Raw genomic sequence first — 21890 nt, forward strand, 5'->3', positions numbered from 1 at the left:
GTTATATTTAAAATAAACCTCATCAGTGCTGTCTCTTCCCAGAAGGGCCTCCAGGGGGCTCCAGGGGACATTCCGCCTCGTTAGGCTGGTTTCTGTTTTTCTAATCTGATTTTATTTTGTCACGTTTTCCTGCAGTTTTCTTGTGCTTTTGGGTCATTTTATTTGTCTTTGTGTTTCTTCACAAACGGTTTGGAACTGCGCCTCCTTTATCGCGCTGAACGCGACAGCGATGCGCGTCCCCGCACCGGAAGTTCCACGGAAGTCGTCCGCGTTCACGAGAACGACAGGAGAGAACCGGCAGAGACGGGAGAACGACCGGCGGCCCGCGAAGCCGCGCAGACACCGGGGAGTGACCGTCTTGGTGCTGCTTCCTCAGCCCCCACCCGTCCGTCCTCTGCGGTAACGACTCCCGGTCCCGTTCCGACTCCCGGTCCCGTTCCGACTCCCGGTTCTGGTCCCGTCGAGTTCTCGGTTTCGTCTCGGTCTTTGATCTGGTTAGCATTAGCCCGTCGCTAACGGCGCTAGCTGAGCAGCGCTAGCATTTAGCCGCTAATGGAGAGCCGTCGTCGGTGTCTTTAACTCTTTATTCTCTTTATTCCGGATGTAATCTTAATCTGACGCGGGGGTCGGGATCAATCGTTAGTCTTCATCCCGTCTCAAACAGACCGGAGCTACGGCAGCGGAGAGCCGGCCGCTGGTGACGTCCGAGCGGTGTTAGCTACATGCTAACAGTTAGCTGCTAGCTGCGGCCCGAGGCCTTGTGTTCCTGGACCGATCAATTACCAATCAATAACCAATCAATGGTGGATTGTCGTCTGCGTTGTATTGAAGGGGATGAAGTCCATTTGTCATGAAGTGTTAAAGGATCGATTTTGTTGCGTTTCAGCCGTTTGAAGCCCTGTGACGTCACTGAGCTCACCTGACCCTCACCTGGATGTTCGTGTCTGCTGGTTTATCTGATTCTTTATTCCGTCTTTCAGCGCGTCCTGCTGACCACAGCCTGACAGACGCTTCCCTCAGCCGCACTCAGGATCCGTGTTGGGGGAGAGCCTGTCCTGGGGGAGAGGAGCCCCCTATGTGTGTGACCATGGGGGACATCAGCGACCTGGACCGGCAGATAGAGCAGCTCCGCCGCTGTGAGCTCATCAAAGAGAACGAGGTCAAAGCGCTGTGTGCCAAAGCCAGGTAACACACACACACGTAACACACACACACGTAACACACACACACGTAACACACACACGTAACACACACACGTAACACACACACACGTAACACACACACACGTAACACACACACACGTAACACACACACGTAACACACACACGTAACACACACACATGTAACACACACACACGTAACACACACGCACATAACACACACAGGTAACACACACACGTAACACACACACACGTAACACACACATGTAACACACACACACATAACACACACACACGTAACACACACATGTAACACACACACACGTAACACACACACGTAACACACACACGTAACACACACACACGTAACACACACACGTAACACACACACACATAACACACACATGTAACACACACACACGTAACACACACACACGTAACACACACATGTAACACACACACACGTAACACACACACACACGTAACACACACACATGTAACACACACACAGGTAACACACACACACGTAACACGCACAGGTAACACACGTAACACGCACAGGTAACACACGTAACACACACACGTAACACACACACGTAACACACACACACGTAACACACACACACGTAACACACACACACGTAACACACACACGTAACACACACACACGTAACACACACACACGTAACACACACACGTAACACACACACACGTAACACACACACACGTAACACACACACACGTAACACACACACATGTAACACACACACACGTAACACACACACACGTAACACACACATGTAACACACACACACGTAACACACACACACATGTAACACACACACAGGTAACACACACACACGTAACACGCACAGGTAACACACGTAACACGCACAGGTAACACACACACACACGTAACACACACACGTAACACACACACACGTAACACACACACAGGTCACGCACACACGTAACACACACACAGGTAACAAACACACACAGGTAACACACACACACAGGTAACACACACACAGGTAGCACACACACAGGTAACACACACACGTAACACACACACGTAACACACACACACGTAACACACACACACGTTACCAACAAACACGTAACACATGTAACACACACACATAACACACACCCAGGTCACACACATATGTAACACACAAACACGTAACACACACGTAACACGTAACACACACACATAACACACACACACGTAACACACACACAGGTCACACACACGTAACTCACACACACACATAACACACACACACACGTAAGCAACAAACACGTAACACACACACGTAACACACACACATGTAACACACACACAGGTCACACACACAGGTAACACACACACAGGTCACACACACACAGGTAACACACACACACAACACACACACACAACAGGTCACACACACAACAGGTCACACACACACAGGTAAAACACACACACACACAGGTCACACACACACATAAGGTAAAACACACACAGGTCACACACACACAGGTAAAACACACAGGTCACACACACAGGTCACACACACAGGTCACACACACACACAGTTTTAGTTTATTTTTAACATATTTTTTCAGCCACGTATTGAAATATTGATCTAAAACCAGGATTGATTTGGGTTGTTGAAACCTTTGTAATAACAGTATTATTACACTCTTCCTGTGCTGGAGGTGTTGTCGCTCTGACCTGAATAACATTGTTTTTAATGTTTTCTGATTTGAAAAGCAGAAGAGACTTTACAACAGTTTTAATACGTTCATTTCCAAGAGCTTTTTCATGGTGTAACACTATCTGGTGATAATGGTGTTTTATTACAGACATTTCTTCTTGGTTTTTGAGACGATAAAGGCAGAGATAGATGTTTGTATTTATCCTGAGGGAGTTTTTACGAAGGCTGAATGTTGTGCTTTGACTCTATTCATTCTCTTCCATTGATTCTTAGTTAAAATAAAGAACTCGTCTCTCTGCTCGTACAACTGAACCGTCCAGAAGAAAATCTGGGCGGGCTGCAGCTAGACATGAAATCATAGTGGAATATATTTGTGTATTTTCAGAGAAATTCTGGTGGAGGAAAGCAATGTCCAGAGAGTAGACTCTCCTGTCACAGTGAGTAACCCTGTAGTGTTTCACCAGTGATGAAAATGTGTAAAATGTGGTTATTATATGTGTTGTTGTGTGTCTTCAAACAGGTGTGTGGTGATATACACGGTCAGTTCTATGACTTGAAGGAGCTCTTCAGAGTGAGTCTGCCTCCTGTTGCTAACACACCGCTGGATAAATGTTGGTAGTTCTTGTCTGTGGGGGATTGTTCACCTGGTCAGTCAGTGTGAGCGTCTGGGCTGTGGGTTCTTGTGAGCTCGTTCTACAGTTTGGAGTCGTCCTGCTGTCAAACCACCTTTTAATTCACTACATGGGAAATGCCGTCAGAGCGACATGCAGTCAGGTCCAGGAACACGGTTTAGACCAGCGTCATGCAGACGTGACAGCCGGGGGGGTAGGTCCACGACCTCGTTCAACGTGTTCTGGCTCCTTTCCTGGAAGCGGAGGGTTTGTCTAGAATGTTTGCTGTTGTTCCAGGAACCGGAGACCGTCTGACGATGAGCGTGGCTCACACAAGTCAGGCTTGTTTCTGGGTAGCAGCGCTGGAATGCGATCCACAGGTCTCACTGGGATAGTGGTAGCATTGTGTGGGGGGGTTGATGTCAGGACTGGAGCACACGTTTGTGTCCTCACCGTGGTGAAAGAAATCAAACCACAGGAAGTCACACGAGTCGAACCACAGCCTCAGTCACTGCTGTGTGTGTCCAGTATCACTGCTGAAACATTCACTTTGGATCTCCTGTCCAACAGGTTGGTGGAGACGTTCCAGAGACAAACTATCTCTTCATGGGGGACTTTGTGGATCGAGGCTTCTACAGCGTGGAGACGTTCCTTCTGCTGCTGGCTCTTAAGGTGGAGCAGAGATCAGATCCTCCAGTAGATGATTATTTCACACATGAGTAGAGTGTGTGTGTGTGTGTCTGTGTGTGTGTGTGTGTGTGTCTGTGTGTGTGTGTGTCTGTGTGTGTGTGTGTGTGTGTCTGTCTGTGTGTCTGTCTGTGTGTGTGTGTCTGTGTGTGTGTGTGTGTGTCTGTGTGTCTGTCTGTGTGTGTGTGTGTGTGTCTGTGTGTGTGTGTGTGTCTGTGTGTGTGTGTGTGTCTGTGTGTGTGTGTCTGTGTGTGTGTGTGTGTCTGTGTGTCTGTCTGTGTGTGTCTGTGTGTGTGTGTGTGTCTGTGTGTCTGTCTGTGTGTGTGTGTGTGTGTCTGTGTGTCTGTGTGTCTGTCTGTGTGTGTCTGTGTGTCTGTCTGTGTGTGTCTGTCTGTGTGTGTGTGTGTGTGTGTGTGTGTGTGTGTGTCTGTCTGTCTGTGTGTGTCTGTGTGTCTGTCTGTGTGTGTCTGTGTGTGTGTGTCTGTGTGTCTGTCTGTGTGTGTGTGTCTGTGTGTGTGTCTGTGTGTGTGTGTGTGTCTGTGTGTCTGTCTGTGTGTGTGTGTGTCTGTGTGTGTGTGTGTGTGTGTGTCTGTCTGTGTGTGTCTGTGTGTGTGTGTGTCTGTGTGTCTGTCTGTGTGTGTCTGTGTGTCTGTGTGTCTTTCTGTGTGTGTCTGTCTGTGTGTGTGTGTGTGTGTGTCTGTGTGTGTCTGTGTGTGTGTGTGTGTGTGTCTGTGTGTGTCTGTGTGTGTGTGTGTCTGTGTGTGTGTCTGTGTGTGTGTGTGTGTGTGTGTGTGTCTGTCTCAGACGTTTCCCTGTGCTGGAGCAGATCCACACAGGTCCCCGGTTCCAGCTGTTCTCTCTCCTCAGGTCCGTTATCCGGACAGGATCACTTTGATCCGGGGGAACCACGAGTCACGGCAAATCACCCAAGTCTACGGGTTCTACGACGAATGTCTCCGCAAGTACGGCTCCGTCACCGTGTGGAGATATTGCACGGAGATATTCGACTACCTGTCCCTGTCTGCTATCATCGATGGCAAGGTAGACCCGCCCCCCTGACCTCCTGTTGACTGTTTGACCTGTTGATCAGTCTGATTGACGGGTTCCTCTGTTCCCCAGATCTTCTGTGTTCATGGTGGTTTGTCTCCGTCCATCCAAACGTTGGACCAGATCCGGACCATAGACAGGAAACAGGAAGTTCCCCATGACGGGCCCATGTGTGACCTCCTGTGGTCGGACCCTGAAGGTACGAGGCAGTGACCTCCAGACGGTGATGGTGCTCAGTGTGATCAGGATCAGCTCAGACGTAATGTTCTGACGGTGTTCTCTCCCTCAGACACCACTGGGTGGGGGGTGAGCCCCAGGGGGGCGGGCTACCTTTTTGGGAGTGACGTGGTGGCTCAGTTCAACGCCGCCAACGACATCCACATGATCTGCCGGGCGCACCAGCTGGTCATGGAGGGCTACAAGTGGCACTTCAACGAGACGGTGCTGACCGTGTGGTCGGCCCCCAACTACTGCTACAGGTGGGTGCAGGCAGCCCCCGGGCAGGCCCTGTGTGTGGGGGATCACATTCACAAACGGCTCCAGACGGCCGTATGGAGGGACGTGGTCCCTGCCTCACCACCCTGGGGTTGGGTTAGTGAAAAACAACGACTCACAGGGACGGATCCAAAGAACCAGGACTACCATCGTGTCGTTTTCTAGTTCTACATGATGGATTCTCTCCTCATCCGTCTATGAGTCACTCTGATGCTGGTGGAGATGCTGGCCTCGGTCACATGACTACCTTCTTAAAGGGGCCGCTCCTTCTGCTAACGCAAGATACAGTGTGCATTCGTGCATCAACGCTCGCGGCTTCACCTCATCGCTGATTTTTGGTTGGCAGTCACATGATACCGCACAAAACAGTCTATCAGAGTGTTTTAAAGGTGGTACAGATAGAAGGTGGTTTAATATCAGTATGGGGGGGTTCAGAAACCTTTAAATTACTGTATATAATGAGATAGTTTGTCGTTCTATCACAGAATTCGCTAACCGCGTGTGGTTCCTTGAACACGTTAACCACGAGGGATTACGGTACATTACTGCTAAACAAACTCCCAAGCTAGCAGAACCAACAAGAAACTAGAACAATGCAGTCACAGACTAGAACATCCTGCGACACCCCTGAATTCAAAATTGTACCCTGACCAACTGTCATTGATCAAAGCACTAGCTTTGATCAATGGTCTTACACTGGCCTACTCCCTCCTCTTTCTATCTTACCCGGTTCCTGAGTGTACAAAAGTTGAAATTTGACCTTGACCTAGTTTTCTCAAGTTGAAGGTCATCATCTCATCTTCCTCCCCTCTGCTGCCTGAGTCGTGTGCTTTTAGTTTCATCTTTCTACCTGAACGGTTGTGGAGACGTTTGGTGACTCACGGACGAACACTGACTGTTACGTCACCGCTTTGAAGCAGGATGGAAGAAGCGTCGGTGTGACGTTCTGAGAACGCTGCTAATAAAGTTGATACAAACTGTATTCATTATTATACTTTGAAGATAGGTTTTCATGTATTTCTGGTACACTGTAAAGGCTGGTCCTTCATGGGGTGTATTGTAAAGGTGTCCTCTCTCTCAGGTGTGGTAACGTGGCGGCCATCTTGGAGCTGGATGAACATCTACAGAGAGAGTTCATCATTTTTGAGGCTGCACCCCAAGAGACCAGAGGCATCCCCTCCAAGAAGCCAGTAGCTGACTATTTCCTGTGAAGCGCCATTCGTCTGGTACCACGACCCCCCAGCCGCCCCCCACCTGCTGCTGGAGCAGCTCCACTGAACACCTGCTAACCCCCGTGAAGCTCCGCCTGAGGAGCCGCCCACACCTGTCAGAGCAGTCGCTGTGACGGTGTCGGTGGTGAGGTGCATTCTGGGACATGACTGTTCTCGTGTCTCCTCAGCTGTGTGAGACGGCAGGTTACCCCCCCTTCATGTCGGTCTGTTCTTCTCGCCGTAGACGCCCCCCCCCCACCTCCACTGGTAGTTTTTTTATGATGAACATTGTTTAGTTTTAGACGCTTTCGAAGGATTTTTTCCCAGAAATCTTCAGATGTAGGAGGTTAACCCTTCATGTTCCTTTTGATTTTTGTATAATTGTTGCTACCACTATTAAATACAAACTGAACTGTCCACTCCACCCCCCCATTTTAATGCTTCTGTTTGCTGCTCATCTGTGACGTCTCATTATTGAACACCCAGTGCTGCCCCCCAGCACCAGTGAACCCAGTGGTGCGCTGACCGGCCAGTAGACTCACAACATTCAGTTTATTCCTCTAAATTCTTTTCATCTACAAACGTCTGTCGGTCTGTCACTTTTGATATTGTGAGAATAAAGTTTTTGTATCACTGCTGAGCTTTAATGTCATGTAACCAATGAGGGTCTCATGTGGTGTGATCAAAGGGAAAGGTATTAGGGATCAATCAGACTGATCAGATCAGTATTGTAAATACGTTTCTAAACGGCGTGTTGGCGGTGTGAACCCTGTGGCCAGAAGGAAACACCTGATGGTTAATAAATGTGGGTGAGAATCCACTCCAGATTCATCTAATAACCCGTTTACACGTGAACATTCAAATCCAGATCCATTAAATCACTCTGGATTCGTTCACACTGTTGGACAGGATCCAGATCCATTAAATCTGGATTCGTTCACACTTGAACAGAGTCCAGATCTGATGAATCTGGATTCGTTCACACTGTTCGAACACAAACCAGCTGACTTGATCTTCATCTCATGTCTGATCTGTTGGAACAACCACCACAAAAATGACAACGATGATGACGTCAGCGCCGGCCCACAGTTCACTGCGCGTCCGGTTTGACGGGCGGTTTTTCCGGTTGAACGACTCCAGTCCGCCGCCCACCGTCTGGAGCTCCGATCCGGCCCGACGCCTGAAAAGGAGCGACACCCGGAAACGGGAGGCTGTCGACACGGAAGCGGCGGGACGCGCAGCAGGTAGGAGCACCGGGGGGGGGTCCGCGCCGCTCCGCTCCGCGCACGTGGCGACCGGACGCGGGACGGAACGGGGCCCGGAGCGGGTGGGGGGTCAAGTGACTTGAGCCGGTCAGTGAAGGGACTTGAGCCGCTGTGACAGGAGCCCGTCTTCCGGCTCACACCTGTTTGTGTTCACACCGTCCTGATCCGGATCGCGGTCTGCTTTTAACCCGTGGTGTTCCGGCGCTGACTCGGTTCCTCGTTCGTTTCAGGACTGAAGCGCTGCTTCCTTCCGGGTTTCTTCTACGGGAAGTTGAGAAGGACAAACTTTGTGTCGCGCGTTTCGTTCAAACTCCGCGAAGCGACGTGAACTCCCCCGGTACCGACACGAGGAACCGGCTCCGGTACGCAGAACCGGCTCCGGTACGCCCCGGTGTGCGGGGAGTCCCGTGGCCCTGTGTTGATTCAGCCGTTGATTCTTCCGTTAGAGGCGGTTGGTGTCAGTTGGTGTCAGTTGGTGTCAGTTGATCCCAAACGGTTCTGATGTTGGACAGGAGGGTTCAGAACATTAATGCTGATAATTAATAAAACTTAATAGAACTGAAGGATAATCCAGGATTAATATCAGATACAGCAGTGATGATGATGATGATGATGATGATGATGGGCTGTTTGTCTTTATCCAGTGTGACGTAATGATCCAGATCAATCAGTACATCACTAACCGATCTGATAACAAATCAGGTTTATCAGTTAATAAAACGTTTGTTGAGGCTCAATTAAAAAATGACCACAGAAACTGGCTGTACGAGAAAAGAGGAACAGAAAACAACACAAGATGAACAATGTGGATACTGGAGAGTTGAGTGGGGCTGTCATGCTTACAGGATAGTTAGATGGAAAGCTTGGTTTCAGAAAACTATATTTTTTAGTGATAAAGGGTTTCCAGATCTGGTAGAATTTTACCTTCACGTCCTTGGACTTTGATGAAGTGATGCAGAACATGCCTAGAAGTGAGAGAGTTGTCATTGGAGCAGACTTCAATGGACATGTTGGTGCAGGAAACAGAGGTGATGAGGAGGTGATGGGCAGGTTGAGGAACGCAGGAGAGGAACGCAGAAGGACAGATGGTGGTTGACTTTGCAAAAAGGATGGAAATGGCTGTAGTGAATACTTTCTTCCAGAAGAGGCAGGAACATAGAGTGACCTATAAGAGTGGAGGTAGGAGCACACAGGTAGACTACATCTGGTGTAGACGGTGTAACCTGAAGGAGATCAGTGACTGTAAAGTAGTGGTAGGTGAGAGTGTAGCCAAACAGCATAGGATGGTGGTGTGTAGGATGACTCTGGTGGTGAGGAAGATGAAGAGGACAAAGGCAGAGCAGAAGACGAAATGGTGGAAGCTGAAAAAGGAAGAGTGTTGCAGGACTTTTAGGAAGGAGTTAAGACAGGCTCTGGGTGGTCAGGAGGTGCTTCCAGATGACTGGACAACTACAGCTAATGTGATCAGGGAGACAGGTAGGAGAGTACTTGGTGTGTCATCTGGAAGGAAAGTAGATAAGGAGACTTGGTGGTGGAATGAGGAGGTACAGGAGTGTATACAGAGAAAGAGGTTAGCTAAGAAGAAGTGGGACACTGAGAGGACTGAGGAGAGTAGACAGGAGTACAAGGAGATGCAGCGTAAGGTGAAGGTAGAGGTAGCAAAGGCCAAACAAGAAGCTGATGATGACTTGTATGCTAGGTTGGACAGTAAGGAGGGAGAGACTGATCTATACCGGTTGGCAAGACAGAGAGATAGAGATGGGAAGGACGTGCAGCAGGTTAGGGTGATTAAGGATAGGGATGGAAGTCTATTGACAGGTGCCAGTAGTGTGATGGGAAGATGGAAAGAGTACTTTGAAGAGTTGATGAACGTGGAAAATGAGAGAGAACAAAGACTAGAAGAGGTGACTGTTGTGGACCAGGAAGTAGCAAAGATTAGTCAGGATGAAGTGAGGAGGGCATTGAAGAGGATGAAGAGTGGAAAGGCAGTCGGTCCTGATGATATGATGGAGGAGAAGCTAGAGAGGTGGAGGTTTGTCCTGGAAAGGAGAGGAATGAAGGTCATGTTGTTTGGTCTAGAGACAGTGTCCCTGAGGAAAAGACAGGAGACAGAGCTGGAGGTAGCAGAGATGAAGATGCTGAGGTTCTCTCTGGGAGTGACCAGGATGGATAGGATCAGGAATGAGTCCATCAGAGGGACAGCACATGTTAGAGGTTCTGGAGATAAAGTCAGAGAGGCCAGACTGAGATGGTTTGGACATGTCCAGAGGAGAGATAGTGAATATATTGGTAGAAGGATGCTGAGTTCTGAACTGCCAGGCAGGAGGCCTGGAGGAAGACCAAAGAGGAGGTTTATGGATGTAGTGAAAGAGGACATGAAGGTAGTTGGTGTGAGAGAAGAGGATGAGAAGACAGGGTTAGATGGAGGACTCTGATTGGCTGTGGAGACCTCTGAAGGGAAAAGCCCAAAGGAAAAGAAGTCCTCCAAGTGAGAAACTTATTTTTTCCAAACACCTCCTCCCTTAGGTTAGACTAAGCTGGAATCTGGAGCTGCCTCCAGTTTTATTATCAGTCCGCTGAATGGGGTTCAAATGTCATCTGGATGACTGGAGTCCATTTCATCAGTGGTTTAGGGTCCAACATGCATCCCATGATGTCTGAGGAGGACTTGAACATGTGTGGTACGTTACTGGGCAGTGCCAGAGCGCGTGGGTGATGCTGGTGAATGTTCTCATCGATTAGTATCTGGTTTACATTCAGAAACAGACGAGTCATTTTTAGCTGGCGTGGCTTGAAGGGAGGCAGAATACAACCCCACTGCTTCCTTATTGAGGTCCAGCTTCTGAGGGAATTCTGCTGTAGCCTCACCAAACGCCTCTCAGGATGGACGCAATAAGTTTGAAAATGTAAGAGCATCACTATTGATGAAATCCTGTTTGATTGAGTGAGCGGTGGACGCGGGTGCAGGAGGAGACGTCTGGCCCCAGGAGGTAAAACAGAACGATGGGGAACCTGCAGCTGAACAGAGAGCTTGTCTCTAGTGTCGATGTGCTACCATCAAACAGAGCCCTGAATCCACAGGGCAGCAAAAACGTCTGCAGCAGGTCGTCCATGGATTAGCCTGGGACAGTCTGAACGGTTATTCACTGTTTAATGTAAGAAGATAGAACAACCAGTTCATGGAGTGAGAACAGCTGAGACTTCGTTTATACCTGTGTGTGTGTGTGTGTGTGTGTGTGTGTGTGTGTGTGTGTGTGTGTGTGTGTGTGTGTGTGTGTGTTCCAGGTGGAAGGATGGACACACACAGTGCTGTTGTGGAGAGGCTGCGGTCCTCGTTTGTCTCAGGCGTCACCAAACCGGAGGCGTTTCGTCAGACCCAGCTGATGAACGCCATGTCCATGCTGCAGGAGAACGAGCAGAAGATCATCGAGGCCATGCACAAAGACCTGGCTAAGGTACGGCACCGCGGTCATGTGACCCACTCGTCATTACACAACTGAAAGACTCACAGCCCGTCTGTCTCCAGTCGCCGTAAATCAAGGGTAATAATAACTGAAATTTCATCCGGGATTATTAAAGTATCTATTATGTTAAAAATAAAGGTAAACACTTCTATATAATTCTTCCTGTGCTGAACGTGTTATCCTCCACTGCCAGAGAGGGAGGAAAGGCGTCCATCATCAGCACTCGTACATTTACAGGTAGTCCTCAACATATGAACACAATTAGTTCAGAGAGCTTGTCGGGACTTTGTTTATTAAATTTATTAAATTTAAATCTATAATCTCTACTTGATGTTATTTAAATGTCATTATTACTCTAAATACTAAAGTACTCTTCTGTAAGACTGACCAGAAACAATAACAGGACATAAAAACAACACAAAGTAAAATAGAATACGGGTACAGGTTGTTTTGAGTTTTTCTCAATAAAATGTTGGTTTCCAAAATAAGAGTCCAGTTTATGTATTTTCACTCTACTTAAAGTCCACCACAAATACTAGACTGTTAAAATCACTAGAAAACTGTTAAAAGCACATAATGTTACTGTACAATAAATAAGAATAAAAATATATAATCATATTAAAATATGTACGTATAGTTCCAGTATCTATCATTAAGTGTCACATGTGATTTACGTGATTGTTTTAATCCAGATTAGTTTACAGGAAACTTTAATCCTTATATTTTAATCATTGAGGAGAAGAAAACAGTTCAAGGAACTCTCCACCTGGTTTAAGATCAATGACAGTCAGGCAGCTGTTTGACGATTCACTGTAAAGTATCGTAGCATGTAGCATGTAGCCTACCTTCACAGTGAAGCCTGACGCTCTGATGCTAACACAGACAACAACAGGGGTAGTTGTGTAACTGCAGTGGTGCTGCCCCTGCGGGAGTTGTGGCAGAAAGGGGAACTGCAGGACTTTAGTCAAATTCAGCGGCACGTGTTTGTTCGTATCTCTAAATGTCCTTAAGTTGAGGACCACCTGTATAACTGTCTGCTTCTATCTAGTAATGTCTGTGTTCTCGTTCTTTTCTCACAACAGCCGAAGTTCGAGGCCCTCCTGTCTGAGTTTGAGATGGTGATCAATGAAATTCATTACGCCATCACAAATTTATCCACCTGGATGAAGCCAGAGTACGTCTCTACAAACCTGGTAGGTTTAGCAGGGATTAATCAGTAATGGGTGCATTCATTCTAAGGCAGATGTGTAAACTCGTATCACACATGCATCACTAAGGAGCGTCTCTAAAGGTACGTCAGACCGTCAGAAAGTTCTTTCTAAGGGAGTAGTGGTAATCACAGGTGTGTATATTTGATTAAGACGTCATGTGTGCATATATATTGTATTCTCAAAACGGGTGCTGTATTTCTTTACCGTCTGTTCCAGGCCACAAAGTTTGATGACTGTTTTGTGAGGAGGGAACCGTTGGGGGTGGTGTTGGTCATCGGACCGTGGAACTATCCTCTGCAGCTCCTGTTCCTGCCTATGATCGGAGCCATCGCTGCAGGTACGACCCCCCCCCACCAGAGCCAGCACTGCGGACCCAACAGAACAGTGACTGTACAGCACAGACAGGTGTCCTCCACCTCCACTGTTGGGAGGTTATTTAAAAAACACTTCAACTACTTCAACAAAAGCCTGAAAGCTTGTGACCGTAAATCCAGCCCTGAAACCGTCGCATTCCGATGTGTTACGACATCACCGGACGAGCCGGTCTGTCAGCACCAGTCTGTCAGCACCAGTCTGTCAGCACCAGTCTGTCAGCACCAGTCTGTCAGCACCAGTCTGTCAGCACCAGTCTGTCAGCACCAGTCTGTCAGCACCAGAGCGACGACAGGAACACTGACTCCTTCAGGGCCTTCGACCAGCGAGACGTGCAGTCAGACGTGTGGAGGATCTGATGACACTGGTGTCACGGCGATACGTGTTGTTTTTTTGTCATCCATGTCGAGCAAATTCATGTCTTCTTATGTAAAGGATTTATTTTGTGCGGAAACGGCCATCATACGTGTGAACGATGAGTGTGTGACTGGTGTCTCCAAACAGGAAACTGTGTGATAGTCAAGCCTTCGGAGGTCAGCCCCGCCGCCGAGGCGCTGATAGCGGAGCTCATCCCCAAATATTTGTCTCAGGTGAGTGACGTTCAGGAGCTGCTGTGATGGTCTGGAGCTCAGCCCGTCCCTCTGACTTCTGACCTCTAACCCCTGGCTGTCGTCACAGGACTGCTACGCTGTTGTCACCGGGGGATCGGAGGAGACGGTCGCTCTTTTAAAGAATCGTTTTGACCACATTTTTTTCACAGGTAAACACACACTGGAGCGGAGCAACACACATCGTTTTACAGTCGTGGATCTGAGTCGTCTTTGACCCTAGACTCAGGATCGTGACCTTTTGTGTTTTATATTCAGTCGTCTTCTTCTCCTCCTTTGGGCTTTTCCCTTCAGGGGTCTCCACAGCCAATCAGTGTCCTCCATCTAACCCTGTCTTCTCATCCTCTTCTCTCACACCAACTACCTTCATGTCCTCTTTCACTACATCCATAAACCTCCTCTTTGGTCTTCCTCTAGGCCTCCTGCCTGGCAGTTCAGAACTCAGCATCCTTCTACCAATATATTCACTATCTCTCCTCTGGACATGTCCAAACCATCTCAGTCTGGCCTCTCTGACTTTATCTCCAGAACCTCTAACATGTGCTGTCCCTCTGATGGACTCATTCCTGATCCTATCCATCCTGGTCACTCCCACAACCCAGTCAGAAACTCTACTGCCACCTCTCCTAGACACTTCCAAACCTCTACAGGTATATCATCAGGGCCGACTGCCTTTCCACTCTTCGTCCTCTTCAATGCCCTCCTCACTTCATCCTGACTAATCTTTGCTACTTCCTGGTCCACAACAGTCACCTCTTCTAGTCTTTGTTCTCTCTCATTTTCCACGTTCATCAACTCTTCAAAGTACTCTTTCCATCTTCCCATCACACTACTGGCACCTGTCAATAGACTTCCATCCCTATCCTTAATCACCCTGACCTGCTGCATGTCCTTCCCATCTCTGTCTCTCTGTCTTGCCAACCGGTATAGATCAGTCTCTCCCTCCTTACTGTCCAACCTAGCATACAAGTCATCATAAGCTTCTTGTTTGGCCTTTGCTACCTCTACCTTCACCTTACGCTGCATCTCCCTGTACTCCTGTCTACTCTCCTCAGTCCTCTCAGTGTCCCATATCTTCTTAGCTAACCTCTTTCTCTGTATACACTCCTGTACCTCCTCATTCCACCACCAAGTCTCCTTATCTACTTTCCTTCCAGATGACACACCAAGTACTCTCCTACCTGTCTCCCTGATCACATTAGCTGTAGTTGTCCAGTCATCTGGAAGCACCTCCTGACCACCCAGAGCCTGTCTTAACTCCTTCCTAAAAGTCATGCAACACTCTTCCTTTTTCAGCTTCCACCATTTCGTCCTCTGCTCTGCCTTTGTCCTCTTCATCTTCCTCACCACCAGAGTCATCCTACACAACACCATCCTATGCTGTTTGGCTACACTCTCACCTACCACTACTTTACAGTCACTGATCTCCTTCAGGTTACACCGTCTACACCAGATGTAGTCTACCTGTGTGCTCCTACCTCCACTCTTATAGGTCACTCTATGTTCCTGCCTCTTCTGGAAGAAAGTATTCACTACAGCCATTTCCATCCTTTTTGCAAAGTCAACTACCATCTGTCCTTCTGCGTTCCTCTCCTGGATACCAAACCTGCCCATCACCTCCTCATCACCTCTGTTTCCTGCACCAACATTTCCATTGAAGTCTTCACCAATGACAACTCTCTCACTTCTAGGCATGCTCTGCATCACTTCATCAAGGTCCGACCAGAATTTCTCCTTCTCCTCCAGCTCACATCCTACCTGTGGAGCATACCCACTAACAACATTGAACATCACACCTTCTATTTCTAGCTTCAGACTCATCACTCTATCTGACACTCTTTTGACCTCCAGGACATTCCTAACAAACTCCTCCTTCAAGATAACTCCTACTCCATTTCTCTTCCCATCTATACCATGATGGAACAACTTGAACCCTGCTCCTAAACTTCTAGCCTTGCTACCTTTCCACCTGGTCTCCTGGACACACAGTATGTCTACCTACCTCCTCTGCATCATGTCAACCAACTCTCTACCTTTTCCTGTCATATTTCCAACATTCAACGTCCCTACTCTCAGTCCTATACTCTTGGTGTTCCTCTTCTCTCTCTTCCTACGAACACACTTTCCTCCTCTCCTTCTTCGACCAACAGTAATCCAATTTCCACCGGCGCCCTGTAGGTCAACAGCACCGATGGCGGTCGTTGTTAACCCGGGCCTCGACCGATCCGGTATGGAAGTCATAGGTTTTATTCGCATGTTTGATTTGGTAAAAAGTTTTACGCCGGATGCCCTTCCTGACACAACCCTCTGTATTTATCCAGGCTTGGGACCGGCACAATAAGACACTGGCTTGTGTCCTCTTGTGGCTACATTGTGTTTTATATTTAGAGTAAAGGAACACAAAGAAGGATTCCAGCTTTCAGTCTTAGCAAGAAGACATGAACACAAAGTAGATTTCCAGTCAATCATTTCACAGACGTCTAAATATTTACCCATGAGCACCCTGGTGACAGTGGTGAGGAACATCTGTCTGGAACAGGAACACCCCAATATACTAATAATACTGTACCTCCAGTAACATGTAAAGTAATAATCCATACATTGACTGATCAGTGACTTTAAAGCTCTTTTGCTGACAGACATTCCCCCCAGGCCCAGCAGGGGGCTCCAGGTAGCAGACGGGGGGGTCAGACTGAGGTCATTAATCAGATTCTTGATGTTCTGTGGTTTATCAGCCCCTGTCCTGCCCCCCAGAGGATGAACCCTCTGCTCTGTGTTTCAGGTTCCCAGGCGGTGGGGCGCAGCATCCTGCAGGCCGCCTCCGTCCACCTGACTCCGGTCACGTTAGAGCTGGGGGGTAAAAGTCCCTGCATGATATTTGGACAGGTGAACGTCACGGTGGCGATCCGCCGCCTGATGTGGGCCAAGTTCTTCAACGCCGGCCAGAGCTGCGTGGCTCCAGACTACGTGCTGTGTACCCCCCCCACCCGGGACGCCATGCTGCCTGAGATATCCAAGGTCCTGGAGGAGTTCTACACCACAGATCCTCAGGCCAGCCCCGACTTCCCCCGCATCGTGTCTCCCCGACACTGGACCAGACTAATGGACCTGCTGAAGAAATCCAAGGGGAGGGTCGTGGTGGGGGGGGGAGGCTCCCCTGAGGACAGATACATCGGTGAGCTCCAGCGGGTTCTTCAGTCTCGGGGTCAAGGGTCAGATGTTCATTCATCAGAACTACCCATGAAGACATGTTGGGGTGTCAGACCCCGGTTGGGGTGTCCTGGGGTATCAGGTCTTCTACTGCTGTGACTCTGAGATTTTCTGTTGCCGTGCCCCCCCAGCGCCCACGGTGGTGGTGGACGTGCCTGCAGACGACGCTCTGATGCAGGAGGAGATCTTCGGCCCCATCCTGCCCATCCTCACCGTTGGGTCTGTGGAGGAGGCCATCGAGTTCGTGAAGGGCAGGGAGAAGCCGCTGGCCGTCTACGTGTTCTCCAACAGCTCAGCGGTAAGGGGGGCGGCTGGGGGGCGCCGGGGACGCGTGTCTGCTGGGGGGGCTTCACCTGTTCTCTGTTGAAGGTGGTGAACCAGGTGCTGGAGAACACCACCAGTGGAGGCTTCTGCTCCAACGACGGCATCGTCCACATCACCCTGCCCACCCTGCCCTTTGGGGGCGTAGGTGCGTCTGAAACACTCCCTCTGCTTTGACTTTACCTGTCAGCAGGTGTCAGCAGGTGTCAGCAGGTGTCAGCAGGTGTCGGCAGGTGTCGGCAGGTGTCGGTAGGTGTCGGTAGGTGTCGGTAGGTGTCGGTAGGTGTCAGCAGGTGTCAGCAGGTGTCAGCAGGTGTCGGTAGGTGTCGGCAGGTGTCGGTAGGTGTCGGCAGGTGTCAGCAGGTGTCGGTAGGTGTCGGTAGGTGTCGGTAGGTGTCGGTAGGTGTCGGCAGGTGTCGGTAGGTGTCGGTAGGTGTCAGCAGGTGTCAGCAGGTGTCAGCAGGTGTCGGTAGGTGTCGGCAGGTGTCGGTAGGTGTCGGTAGGTGTCAGCAGGTGTCAGCAGGTGTCAGCAGGTGTCGGCAGGTGTCGGTAGGTGTCAGCAGGTGTCAGCAGGTGTCAGTAGGAGAACTTGAGAGGAGAACAATGATCTTCATGATCTCCTACTAGACCTTTGACTTTGTCTATAATCCCACAAAAACACCTAAATGAATGTAGACTCAGCAGAGGATGGGTGGAGATCTAACGGACATGAGGGGGTGTTTGACCTGGGGTGTGGTCTCTGGGGGGGTTCTGGTGGTGTTTGAATGATGGGTCAAACGGGTCAAAACGTTCTCATTGGTCAGATTTTGCTTCATGACTTCACAGGGTTGAGTGGAAACCAAGTATTTTGACCTTCAGTGGAAGAAGTTCTGTGGAGAGACAGTTGGTCGTTTGGAGGCGTCACTAAAAGGCGTTCCGTGTGTTTAAGCTGTTTTCTTTAGACATGTGTGTTCGTGTGTGTTCGTGTGTGTTCATGTGTGTTCGTGTGTGTTCGTGTGTGTTCATGTGTGTTCGTGTGTGTTCGTGTGTGTTCGTGTGTGTTCATGTGTGTTCGTGTGTGTTCATGTGTGTTCGTGTGTGTTCGTGTGTGTTCATGTGTGTTCGTGTGTGTTCGTGTGTGTTCGTGTGTGTTCGTGTGTGTTGGTGTGTGTTCATGTGTGTTGGTGTGTGTTCGTGTGTGTTCGTGTGTGTTCATGTGTGTTCGTGTGTGTTCATGTGTGTTCGTGTGTGTTGGTGTGTGTTCGTGTGTGTTCGTGTGTGTTCATGTGTGTTCATGTGTGTTGGTGTGTGTTCGTGTGTGTTCGTGTGTGTTGGTGTGTGTTGGTGTGTGTTCATGTGTGTTCGTGTGTGTTCGTGTGTGTTCGTGTGTGTTCATGTGTGTTGGTGTGTGTTCGTGTGTGTTCGTGTGTGTTCGTGTGTGTTCATGTGTGTTCGTGTGTGTTCATGTGTGTTCGTGTGTGTTCGTGTGTGTTCATGTGTGTTGGTGTGTGTTGGTGTGTGTTGGTGTGTGTGTGTGTGAAGCCTTCATGTTTACAGTTAAATCCAGTCTGGTCCACAGGTTGTTCTGTCTCAGCTGACGGTGGTGATTGTTGTATGAAGTGTGGTAAAACACGCGTGTTGTCCGTCTGGTGCAGACGTGTGTGTCGGTGTCCCCCCCTCACTGGTGTCTGTTCTGCCCCAGGGGCCAGTGGCTTTGGCAGCTACCACGGGCGTTGGGGCTTTGAGACGTTCAGCCACCGGAGGGCGTGCATGCTGCGGGGGTGGGCCCTGGAGCGGCTGAACGGCCTGCGCTACCCCCCCTACACGGAGAACAAGCTGTACTGGCTGCGCTGGTCCACCTCCCCCAAGAGCAGCTGCTCCATCCTGTAACGGGCCGGGGGGTCCGGCCTGAAGCGCTGTGACATCATCAGGTGGTCACAGCTTCACGGGGGGGTCGGGGGCCGGCCGGATCTAACGTGACCTCAGCCGCTGGTTTTAGAGTTGATTATATGAACAGTTTCCAGGAATACATCCCACACGTTTTATCTAGTGGGGCTTTTAACACGCCACTGGGCTCTGAATAAACACGCTTATATTTTTAATCATGGGGGGGGAGCCTGTACTCATCATGGACCTCCGACCCCATTTGAATGTGTTGGACCTTCAGTTGCCGTACTGTTATGATAACCCTTAGGATTAAAAGTCTGACCTGTTTTCTTACTGCATCATTATTGATCTTCTATTCCTACAGGGGGGGTCAGCCTGTCTGATCTTCACTGGAAGTCTTCTGTTTGGTGTTTTAATCGTTTCATTTTGTCTTGGAGTTGTCGGTGGTTGATCTATATCGTGTATTTTTTAACAATGTATTCCAAGAAAATCTGTAAATAAATCTGAAATTTTACAAAAATGTATCCGAAATTTGTTCCAATCCTGATATTCCACCGTTTTAACGATACAAAATGTCGACTAATTCATGTTCTGTTGTTGAAACTCTGATGGGAACGAAAGGAGAAAATACTTTTCAGAGATCCCAGAAGCCACTAGGGCGACTCAGCATCCTGTTATTTAACCCTTTAAACAACAGTCCAGTGATTGGTTGAACCTCATCATGTGACACCTGAAGATGAAAACCTACCCTACAGTCTGGATCACACTGGTCTGGATCACCAGACCAGTCTGGATCACACTGGTCTGGATCACCAGACCAGTCTGGATCACACTGGTCTGGATCACCAGACCAGTCTGGATCACACTGGTCTGGATCACCAGACCAGTCTGGATCACACTGGTCTCATCTCCAGTTAACTTAACCAATAAAAACTCCAGTGGTGAACGCCTCAATCACCCCCTTCAGGGCAGTCGGATTTATTCACTCTGGATTTTATTATCTCACATTTGTGTGTGTGTGTGTGTGTGTGTGTGTGTGTGTGTGTGTGTGTGTGTGTGTGTGTGTGTGTGTGTGTGTGAGCCACGTGAACATCAGCGAGAATGTTGTTGGATAAGATTTAAATAAAGAAAAATAAAACCTTTAATCTCATGAGGGAAATATTTGCACATATATCATACAGGCCTGTACACACACACACACACACACACACACACACACACACACACACACACACACACACACAGGGCCTGTGGGCATGCAGATAATGTGGGGTAGACTAATGGGCAGCACCATGAGCACCTTGTGTGTGTGTGGGGGGGTGCCTTGCTCAGGGCCACCTCAGCAGTGTTCAGAGGTGAACTGACACCTCCCACTGTCAGTTCACAATCCACATGTTTTTTGCCACAGGGGTCGTGAACCAGCGACCCTCCCCCAGCCCAACACTCAGTGGACTGAACTACTGCCCCCCCCCTGAAGCATTGATTCCTCCTGTCAGGAATGAAGTTTGACAGAAACAGGAGAGATGAATAAAATGTCTTAAAGGAGAATAAAATCCTCCTGGACACAGACCGACCAATCAGCTGTCTGCAAGAAAGAAGGGTTCCGCGTCTCCCTCCAGAAGACACCAGGGGTCACTAGTTCCTCACTGGTGCTCAGCCACCATCAGGCGTCATGACGCCTGTCAGGAGGTTCGTGAAAACAGACACAAGGATGAAAAAAGTCTGGCTTCAGGAAAGTTTTTTAATTCTGGATCCACTCTTGTAATTCATCCGTTTCATCAGCAGTTTGTTCCTGACCAGTTTATCACACGAGGGGTTGTTCATGTCAGCCTGGCGTTAAAGGGGCCCTATTCTGAAAATCACACTTTTCCAGGTCTCTACATATACATCGTGGTCCTCCCTAACCCGACCAACTCCTACAATCTGGTAAACAAACACTTCCTGCATCAATACATATTTGGACTTTTAGGAAGTCACGGCTCTGAACGACTCCATTCCACCATAAAGCGCTAGAATAGGCATTCTTGACGTCAGACTTTGCACTCTGCTATTGGACAGAGTATTGGACGATACGGATTGGTGGACATGCTCAAGGGCGTGGCCATCCCCAAGAGGAGTTCTAGAGGCAGCAGTCTGTTGGAATGGCGTCCGTGAGAAGGAGACAAGGTAGTTGTTCAGGTGCTGATTGTACAAATCAACACCAGCGTTTATTTTTAATCCCATCAATGAAGAACAGAACAGACCGTGGTTACATTTCATGTTTAATGGCTCTGTGCAGCTACATCTCCTGCACGTTAGTTTGTGTGTGAACCACTTCACTCCAGCCTGTGTTAGCAACGAGGGTCAGTCCAGACGGGGCTTTGTCTGAGACTGATAAGGGCTCTCATCTCACCTCCTGCTTACGACCCCTCAATCTCTGTCACCTGCTCTGCTGTTTTTGACCAGTTTGAGCTGTGACACTGTCCTTTTTACAGGAGATTGTTGGTCAGTTGAGGCCCTCAGGTTCTCCAAATGATGCTGTCCCTCCTCGACTGCTTAAAGAGGTTTTCCCCACTGTTGGAACTTTCGTTCTCACAATTATTAATAGCAGTCTCTCCTCAGGTGTCGTCCCTGGGTATTTTAAACACGCAATAGTGCAACCTGTGATCAAAAAACCTGG

At 48.9% G+C, this 21890-nt stretch overlaps 2 protein-coding genes across 2 annotated transcripts; both read left to right on the forward strand.

Moving 5' to 3' along the window:
* The first annotated feature begins 242 nt into the window (after positions 1–242).
* On the forward strand, positions 243–7554 carry LOC137609643 (serine/threonine-protein phosphatase 4 catalytic subunit B). Its single transcript, XM_068336798.1, has 9 exons — positions 243–399; positions 981–1185; positions 3249–3300; positions 3384–3434; positions 4045–4146; positions 5029–5202; positions 5281–5407; positions 5498–5687; positions 6785–7554. Exons 2-9 carry the CDS (start codon positions 1076–1078, stop codon positions 6912–6914), a joined length of 936 nt encoding a protein of 311 aa, XP_068192899.1. The 5' UTR covers positions 243–399; positions 981–1075; the 3' UTR covers positions 6915–7554.
* A 475-nt stretch (positions 7555–8029) lies between these two features.
* aldh3b1 (aldehyde dehydrogenase 3 family, member B1) lies at positions 8030–19753 on the forward strand. Its single transcript, XM_068337291.1, has 10 exons — positions 8030–8158; positions 11465–11634; positions 12726–12836; positions 13071–13191; positions 13731–13816; positions 13905–13986; positions 16617–17009; positions 17176–17342; positions 17414–17513; positions 19047–19753. Exons 2-10 carry the CDS (start codon positions 11473–11475, stop codon positions 19232–19234), a joined length of 1410 nt encoding a protein of 469 aa, XP_068193392.1. The 5' UTR covers positions 8030–8158; positions 11465–11472; the 3' UTR covers positions 19235–19753.
* Positions 19754–21890: the final 2137 nt, after the last annotated feature.

The sequence above is a fragment of the Antennarius striatus genome, chromosome 16 (genome assembly GCF_040054535.1).
Source record: "Antennarius striatus isolate MH-2024 chromosome 16, ASM4005453v1, whole genome shotgun sequence".
Classification (NCBI taxonomy): domain Eukaryota; kingdom Metazoa; phylum Chordata; class Actinopteri; order Lophiiformes; family Antennariidae; genus Antennarius; species Antennarius striatus.

What these genes read in the sequence shown, in the direction of transcription:
- aldh3b1 (XM_068337291.1), top strand. Translation starts at nt 11,473, where the DNA reads ATGGACACACACAGTGCTGTTGTGGAGAGGCTGCGGTCCTCGTTTGTC. An exon ending in TGCACAAAGACCTGGCTAAG is followed by an intron (nt 11,635 to 12,725) that starts GTACGGCACCGC and finishes TTCTCACAACAG; the next exon opens with CCGAAGTTCGAGGCCCTCCT. An exon ending in CCCTGAGGACAGATACATCG is followed by an intron (nt 17,010 to 17,175) that starts GTGAGCTCCAGC and finishes GTGCCCCCCCAG; the next exon opens with CGCCCACGGTGGTGGTGGAC.
- LOC137609643 (XM_068336798.1), top strand. Translation starts at nt 1,076, where the DNA reads ATGTGTGTGACCATGGGGGACATCAGCGACCTGGACCGGCAGATAGAG. An exon ending in GCGCTGTGTGCCAAAGCCAG is followed by an intron (nt 1,186 to 3,248) that starts GTAACACACACA and finishes GTGTATTTTCAG; the next exon opens with AGAAATTCTGGTGGAGGAAA. An exon ending in CCTGTGGTCGGACCCTGAAG is followed by an intron (nt 5,408 to 5,497) that starts GTACGAGGCAGT and finishes TCTCTCCCTCAG; the next exon opens with ACACCACTGGGTGGGGGGTG.